Source organism: Acanthisitta chloris, unplaced genomic scaffold (assembly GCF_000695815.1).
Source record: "Acanthisitta chloris isolate BGI_N310 unplaced genomic scaffold, ASM69581v1 scaffold18764, whole genome shotgun sequence".
NCBI classification, from domain to species: Eukaryota; Metazoa; Chordata; class Aves; order Passeriformes; family Acanthisittidae; genus Acanthisitta; species Acanthisitta chloris.
In genome coordinates, this window is record NW_008667953.1 from 44,764 (window position 1) to 53,517 (window position 8,754).

At 48.5% G+C, this 8,754-nt stretch overlaps 1 protein-coding gene across 1 annotated transcript in view; it reads right to left on the minus strand.

Annotated features, from left to right (window-relative positions):
- UBXN7 (UBX domain protein 7) overlaps positions 1-8,754 on the minus strand; it is a gene marked incomplete at its 5' end in the record, with an annotated part of 12,793 nt that overhangs the window by 1,183 nt on the left and 2,856 nt on the right. The window contains 7 exons of the mRNA XM_009072729.1: positions 911-990; positions 1,698-2,091; positions 2,500-2,627; positions 3,670-3,760; positions 4,680-4,826; positions 7,607-7,719; positions 8,239-8,304. Of these exons, the coding sequence (XP_009070977.1) occupies positions 911-990; positions 1,698-2,091; positions 2,500-2,627; positions 3,670-3,760; positions 4,680-4,826; positions 7,607-7,719; positions 8,239-8,304 (1,019 nt within the window). The remainder of the gene's footprint in view (positions 1-910; positions 991-1,697; positions 2,092-2,499; positions 2,628-3,669; positions 3,761-4,679; positions 4,827-7,606; positions 7,720-8,238; positions 8,305-8,754) is intronic.

Genomic DNA, 8,754 nt, shown 5'->3' on the forward strand with positions numbered 1-8,754 from the left:
AATTTACTTACCAGGCTGCTTTCACAAAGCAGAAAAGCTTTTTTTCCCCTCTTATTTTCAAGCAGGAGAGTTAAGGGCAAGAACCTGAGCTTAGGACACTACACACTCCTAGATGCTGCAGACTAGGCTCATTTTCTGTAAGAGATAGGATGATTTTCTCCCAGATCTGCACAAAATCCTCCTGAAGAGGGGTAATTTTGCCTTCCTTCAGCTTCAAGGCACAGCTTTTATGTTGATTACATTAAAATGAGCTTAACTGGCCACAGTGCCATGAAAACTCACAGCTCACAGGGACACAGTGACCTCTTCACACACTGCTTCCAGGGAAGCAGTCCCAAGATTTGGATGGAAATGCCACCCACATGGACTCCTCCAAGGGAAGCAAGGTGAAAGCATAGCTGAGACACACACCCAAAGCACAGGAATTGAATAATAATGTAATAAATTTTAGGAGAACTTCCTCCACAGTCTGTTCCATCATCCATGTCCAGAAGGGAGGGCTGAAGATGGTAGAAGAGCTGGAGAACAAGAATGAAGAGTTTTGCCTTGGATTTTACCATGGGAGCCAACTAAACTTTTCCATTTAGAAACAAAGGCCCTCAAATGAGTGAGCTGAGAGCACTTCACGGTAATTAATGAGCAATGCAAAAGCCATTTGGTCATTTTAGAGGTGAAGTGAGCAGCCTGGGGATGAAGGAAGACATTGGGATGTACACAGCAACCCAAGCAGCAATGGCAACACAGAGCCAGCAGCTGATCAGAGAGGAAGGATATGGAGCACAAGGGAATGGCAGCGTCTGGATATACTTCTGCCAGTAGATCCCATCTCAACAGTGCCACCAGAGGTACTGACAGTCTCCAGTTTCAGCTCCCCTGTACTCAAACAAGGATTCCTGTTAATTCCACTCACCAGAAGTTTAGCTTGCTCAGGCAGTGAAACTTGTTCCCTCTTTCCATCTGGATACCTTAGCATCAGCTGTGCCTTTGGTCCTAGCAAAAAGGAAGTTACTAGAAGTTAACAAACAAGCAGGCAGCAGAGTTGAGCTCTTCTGTGTATTTTGGGTGGGACAGCATTGGGTTAGGGACTGAGACAGACACAAGGTTCCAGTCTGTGAAGATTTCTATCACATGTGCTTAAAATATACACATCAAACTTGTGGCTCTTCCAAAACAGCAGTGACTGACACCAGTCAGTGCTTTTTCCTTGTGAGGGTGGTAGAACACTGGCCCAGGTTGCCCAGGGAGGCTGTGGCTGCCCCAACCCTGGCAGTGTTCACAGCCAGGTTGGATGAGCCTTGAGCAACCTGCTCTGGTGGGAGGTGTCCCTGCCCAGGGCAGGGGTTGGGGCTGGATGATCTTTAAGCTCCATTCCAACCCCTTACCATACTGTGATACAATGACCTGTGAAACACAAACAACATGGTCTACATGGTGGGAGTTGGACTGATGATCCTTGTGGGTCCCTTCCAGCTCAGTATATTGTGTGGTTCTGTGAGTAACAGGACTCTGCAGGCTGTGACACTGCTGTAGTGCTGCTGGCACGAGGAATCACTCACGTGCCTGGTGTCAGGGAGGGAGGAAGCCAGAGGAGATTCATCTTTAGAAAGGAGGGCTGACACCATGCTTGGTAGTGTATACAGAGCCTCAGGATAAGGTCCAGCACCAAGGTGAGGCCGTGGTAAGAGGAGGGAACTCACCGTTGGCATCGAGGCCCCGACACGAGCTCTCAGGCTTGTCAGGCGACGGCTCCGGCGTCGCTGCGTCCGCGCAGGGCAGTGCTCTGTGGTTTGCTGTGGGCCCAGGCTCAGTCCTTGCAGAGGGCTCAGGCTGAGGCCTCCGGCTCTCCTCCTTTTTGTACCCCAAGTCCTTGTGTGGAGACTTTCTGAGCTTGGCAGGAATCTCTGCCTCCTCCTCCTCCTCGGATCCGCACACCGAAATGAACTCTTCGCTCCCAGAAAAGAGCTCTGACTCTGACTCCTCATCCGAGCGACTCTCCTGCTTGGCCTGGGAGGAATCAAAGTGTGTCTCCTGCAGGGAGGCCCTGATAGCAGCTTCCAGCTGGCTGTCCTCACTGGCATCGATGAGGCTCTCCTGGGGAATGCAGACAGCACACAAATGCATCAGAGCTGCTGTGAAATATGCCCTGAAAATCCAAAGGACATCAGTCTCCCAAAGGGAAGTTACTAAACCTGCCAGGAACAAACAGCAGGGAAAGCTAGGCATGCTGTAATCACCTAATGGCTTCTCCTTGGAGTTCTGCATGGACTAATCCATTTTCCCTTCACACCTGCATCGTACTGCGACGGCTAAACCCAAACCAACTGCTGAGAGCACAAACTGCACAACAAAGGAGTTATCCAAGAAGACATCCCCTGGCACACTTGAGTTTTACACTAACTCATGGGGTCTATCTGTACTCCTGAAGGGACAATAAGGACAGCTGGATAAGCACAGACCAGTGTGTTCCTTCAGGTGTCTCTCAGAGGGCCTTGTACTTACTGAGCGAGAGCACTTCTGGGGTGGGCTGGTGGAGTGGCCATCCAGCTGCCCATGCTCACTCAGGAATCCGGTCACTTGGTCCAGGAAAGAAGTCACATCTAGCTGGTGCCACTCCACTAGTTTCTGGCCTAGGGAACAAAAGGCATCATGAGACATAATTTCAGCCCAAAGTTGCAGCTCAGTGGTCAAATACACCAGTTCTGCTGCAAGAGTCCAGGTGTGTGGAACTGCAGCTTCCCACCTGATGGTTATGGAGCATCCTTCCTCCTCCCCCTTGAGAAGGGACAGACATGAATAGAGACTTGGCTTATTTCCCTTCTTTTATCTCTGCGAACACGTGCACAGAGTGGTGAATTTGGCTTCAAAAGGAATAAACATCAAACCACTGAGTTTATGAAGAAGCTTTTCTACATTCTTGCCAGATAGATTCTAACCCTTAGCAAACAACATTTGTTCCCCAAAGTCCCAAGAAGAGGATCCAAACTTCAGCTGCAACATTACAAAACATACATATTTTTGTGTGGTGTAAGTCCAACACAAAGAAATTTCAGCTCTGATCACACTCTCCTTCAGCCCTGAGAAGCAGAAGACCAGAGACCATTAGTATATGGTGACATTATTACATGATGATAAAAGAAGGTGTTGGGATACAAAAGAAAAAGTAACAGTTTTAAAAGAGCTGAATGGAGAGGTGGAAGTTTGAATGTTCAGGTGAAAAAAAGACAAACCAAAACATCAAACCCAAAGCCAAAATGGTATTTCAAAGTGAAGACGTAATTTAAGAAGTCCTTGCTGAGCCTCAGAAAGCTCCTGGGGAAGGGGCAGGAAGCAGATCCACGTAGTGCTCACAAATACTGCAGCTCATAGTTCAAGAAGCTTTTAAAAGGGGACTTTGAAAAAGAACTAAATGCAGAGATTTGCCACCAGGTGGAACCATCTTCACTTCCTAAGCAAAGCACTTCCCAAGCTTCAAATACACAACATTTCAGCAAGTTTGGGAGGTTTTATTCCTTCGGTTCCCACGGAGCATTCCCAGAACACACTCCTTCAAGGACACCAAGGTCTCACCGAGATCCTCCAGCTGAATGCAACACCAAGTGTGAAAGGTGACTGCACCTGCCAGTCCTTCCCACAGGATAAGTGCAGGGAACCAGCTGTCCCTTGCCTTACCTGTCCTGGGATCCAGGATGGAGACATAGGGGAAGTCAGCTAACTTATAGAACTGTATGTAGCGCTGCCCCTCCTCACTGTCGTGGTACACCTGCAAAACACCATGAGGCAGCACGTCAGGGGCTGGAGAGGGAACACACAGGGAGCCCTTGAGATGCACAGAGGTATGAGCTACAAATGGGGCATACAGTTCTCAGTAATTCTGAGAAGCTGAAAATGTGCCTCTGATTCTCCACATTAGATTCTGCCCCTCTGCTCTGGTGAGGCCCCACCTGAAATACTGCACACAGCTCCAGTGTCTCCAACATAAGGAGGACATGGAACTGTTGGAGCAAGTCCAGAGAAGGCCATGAGGTTTCTAAGAGGGTTAGAGCACCTCCCCTACAAGGTCAGGCTGAGAGAGTTGGGGCTGTTCAGTCTGGAGAAGAGAAGGTTGTGTGGAGAGCTCACAGCAACCTGCAGGAGCTGAAGGGGCTCCAGGGAAGCTGCAGAGGGACTCTGTGTTTGGAACTGCAGGGACAGGACAAGGGGTAATGGGGATAAATTGAAATAAGAAATTTAAGCTAGATATTAGGCAGAAGTTTTTGCTGTGAGGGTGGTGAGACACTGGCCCAGGTTGCCCAGGGAGGCTGTGGCTGCCCCAACCCTGGCAGTGTTCACAGCCAGGTTGGCTAAAGCCTTGAGCAACCTGCTCTGGTGGGAGGTGTCCCTGCCCAGGGCAGGGGTTGGGGCTGGATGATCTCTAAACTCCATTCCAACCCCCTAACATGCTATGATTCTGTGTATCAGTAGCACCTTGATTGCACATGTGAAAGGCAGTTCATGCATTCAAATGCATCTCCATGACTTACATCTGCATCCACGAACTACACAAACTCCATGAAATACATCTTTTCTGCACGTTCCCCCAGAGAATTGCACCACTGCCATTTGACCCAAAGAAATCCATTCCTTTTTCACTGTCCCATCTACCAAGTGCCACCCACATCTATCCCCACCCAGCTCCTCACCTGCCAGAAGATGAAGTGCTCCCTGATGATGTTCTTCACAGCCTCATTGCTCCACACGTCACGGTTGAGACACTGACAAGCAAAATCCTGCACGTTCTGAATGTTTATCATGAGCCATTTGTTCTGCATCTGACCACACTCCTTGGCCTGGAAGAAGGGAAAAAAGCTTTGTTAGGTCAGACTAAACCAGACACCAGTGATGCCAGCAATGATCAGAGATGGCTTCTAATACTCAGAGTTTCCACCAAAACCCTTCATGGGAAGATGGACAGAGCTAGTGAAAAGGCATCCACAGAACAGAAGGCAGGGCTGAAGGATCTGCTTTACATCAGTCTGGTTGAGTCACAGAACCACACTGCTGAACACAGCTGCTGGATTTCAACAAGCACAGGGTGGGAAAAGCAGCTTGGAGGGGACACACACATGGCAAGGCTGAATAAAGTATTTATTTGGGGGAAAATGTAGTCAGTCCCACTGCTCTGACAACAAAGACCTGCTCAGTCTAAATATAAACCTGGGGACCACCTAGTTAAGTAGGCTGCATAACTGATAGAGGACTTGCATTAGTTCAATAGCACCACTTCTCTGAGGGTTTTCTTTTTCCTCTCCAAGTTCTGAGTGACTCTAGGACATGCCAAATTAGGCATCCCTTCTTGATGCTCCTTATCCAGACTGCAAGTGGGGAGGAAGACACGAAGGTGCAGGAAGAACTCTTACTGGTTTGAGTCACAAAACTGGCACTGTCTGACTGCTTGGCTGCAAGTTAATGGTGGGACTTTGATCAAGAATGTAATTCTGATTGCTGAACTGTCATACCTGTTGGAAAAAAGAGGGCTAAATCAACACCAGGAATGCTCTTACCCCCTGGAAAGGCTGGGACTAGCACAGGAACTCCCTTTGCTTTAAACAAGACATTGATAAGGATGTTCACCATCCTGCTGGTAAGGTAGTGCTAAGGAATTCACAGGGAATCAGGATGCTATGCAAGATTTTGCTGGTTTGGGCACTATTTTGTTTCCCAAACCAGTTCCTACCTTAGAAATGAATTTCAGCCTAGAAATGAATTTGGAGCAGTCAGCCTATCCTCAGTGTGACAGATACATGAACCCTACACTCAGCCCACACACTCAGTCTGCGTGGCCAAGGGCCTGCAGAGGCTCCTTGGGGTTCACTCCACGGAAAAAAGGGAATGGAACAGTCCTGTTCTCACAAAGGGCCTCACACTAACTACTTACCACTAACATTAATGCCACAATCCAGCATTTGGTCACTAAGTGGGGCAGGTAACACCTAAGGAACTCGCAAGGGTCTCGAATACGCTCATCAAACCTTTATTTAAAGGATCTGCCTTGAGAGTTCATTCTAGGAAATCAGTTTAAGATGAGGCCTAGAGGTACTACCCAAGCTTAAAGGGAACAAAAATCCTTATGATACTGAAGTCCATTGGATTGCCTTAGTCTTGTGGCCTAATGTGCTGGATTACAAGAACAAACTTAGAAATGGATCACCAGAAAGCTGAAAGTGCATCTCACTCTTCTGCACTTCATTTGGCTGCTTTTCAGTGTTCATGAAAACCTCTGGGTCTACCTCTGCTCTGCCCAGCTAAGGGCCTTGGAAGACACAGGCTGGGAATTCCACACAGAGCATTTGCAGAGCTGAGTTTGAACCTGCAGAGCAGGTAGAGACTTTGAAACTACTTTGAACTGCCTTCTGAAAGCAACAGGCTTTGGAATTCCCAGTTCAAAGGAGACAGTTAAATTGCTGCTCTCTCGCTCACACTGAGCTCTGCTCTTACACAGGTCCTGGGGCTCTTCTGAGGGATGGAGGGGGTGGAAGAAGAAGAGTGTGAGGGGAAACAACACTGTGGGTTTGGAGGTTATACTGGTGGGTTATTCTGGAGAGTGACAAAGGAGCAAGTGAAGGCTCGAGGGCTCGTTGGTGTGTCCCAGAAGCTGTGTCTGATGGATTTAGATCCACTGTTTCCAACATCATTCTCCTCTTCCTTTGAGGGATAAGGCAGTGCCACAGAGCACATAGGGTGGTGCAGAACAGCCATACCCTGAGAGCACAGGCACTGGAGCTCAGAGGCAAACACCAATTCAAACCAATCCAATCTGTCCTCAGTTTCCCTCTACCATTTCTACTCAGTCCTACTTTTCACCCCTACAACTCACAGCAACAAACCAGTGATCTGTGAAACAGGTTTTGGCTCACACTCACTGCTGGATCTCACTGCTCTTACACTGCTAGAAAGAACATATTTTCCTCTCATTTGACTTTTCTGAGCATGTATGGTTTAGAAAGGTTGGGGTGGTTCTTGCTGGCTCAGTTTTGTTGAAGTGCAATCCTCCTCCAAGTCAGCAGAGAGAAGGGAGAAGCTTCCAGCAGCTTGCTGGAGGTGAATTTTGAGAGGCTGATCCCTGAGGCCTGACACTGCCCCAGGCTGAAGCTGTGCAGCAGTTTGCAGCCATACATGGTGAAATGGAAGTGGGAATGGTCAATACATTGAGAGGGTGAAGAGTTTTACTGTCATGAAGTAAGGAGCATCAGAGTGAATAAGAAGTTGGATCAAGCCTTGAGCAACCTGCTCTGGTGGGAAGTGTCCCTGCCCAGGGCCCCAGCCAGGATTGAGGCTGGATGATCTCTAAGCTCCAATCCAACCCCTTTACATGATCAATGAAACATAAACAAGGGGATCTACATGGTGGGAATTGGACTGGTGACCCTTGTGTGTCCCTGCCAGCTCAGGACACCACCATTAGTGACGTCCTTCAGTATGTCCCCAACACCCCACACACAGTTCCCCAAACATTTATCCCTGCACAGTCTTCTGTAACCTCCTGATCATGCAGCAACAGCCTCATCCAGGCCAGCAGCCTGGCACAAGCCATCACACACAGGACCTGCACCCAGATTTCAGCCCTCACCGTTTCAAAGCTGCCTTTGTGCATCAGGTCAATGGGAGGCCTGAAGAGGTCTGCGAGAGTCGTGAGCTTCTTATCCACTGCCCCTCCGTTCCGGAGCTCCTGCTCCTGCCGGACTGCACAGCCCCAAGAGGAAAGGAAGGAGTTAGACAAAAAGTACTCACAGGGTGTATTTACTGTTGGCTAAATGATCACACACAAAGCTTCGGCACTAGTCATGGGGTTAGATCCCACTAAGCAAGGTGAGCTGGTAGGCCAGGGAAGAGCCCCCTCAGCTTGGCTTCCTCACACCCCTTCACTTTCAAGAACCATCTTAACAAACATGAGCACCAGCAGAGGGGTCACAGACTAGGATTTAAAAACAAATGAGCCAAAAAAGCCCTGACTTGGCAGGAGCAGTGTTTTGAGAGCTAGCAAGAAAGCCTTTGCCACGCCAAAGCAGAGAGAGCACACTGTGATAATCGCAGTTCTATGACTCCAATCACATTGTGAGAAACAATTTTGCTGTGCAGTATGGAACTTTAAACCCATTCAATGACTGAGAGCTGTCCTAACACTACAGCAGAAAGGTTTTTTTTCAGTCTTACTTGCAAACTGAGCCAGAGGCTGAGGCTTACTGATCTGCAGACACTTACTGGTTTCCGTCTGGAAATCCCGGAAGCCGTCGAATATGGAGCGCGCGGGTCGACGTCTCTTGGGGGCTGAGGAACACACCAACAACTGCTCACAAAGGGCACAGTCACAGTCATGACATATCAGCACTTGTATGGGGAATCAGAGTGGGAATGATGTGGGACTAAGGGCGTCAGGATGGGCTGGAGGAGGGTGGGAATAGGCAGTAGATAGGTGGTAAGAATCACTTCCTAGCATGTCCTCCCTCCAACAAACCTCACACCAGGAACAAAGCATGGCAGGAATTACCAGCAGTTTAAAGCTGTCCCTTTCTGATGGTGCCATAGCACCACCAGGTCACAGTTCCAGTCAAGACTTCACCAGAGGCCCTCAAGTAGATGAAAAACTTCAAAACATCAAACCCCACGGGAGAATATTTTCTTTGTGAGAAGACACATCTGTTTTTCCCACAAGGTATTTCTAGGCTTTTCTAAACTCTTATCCTGATCCTGTCCCAGCTTCTTGGCTGGACTGGCAAC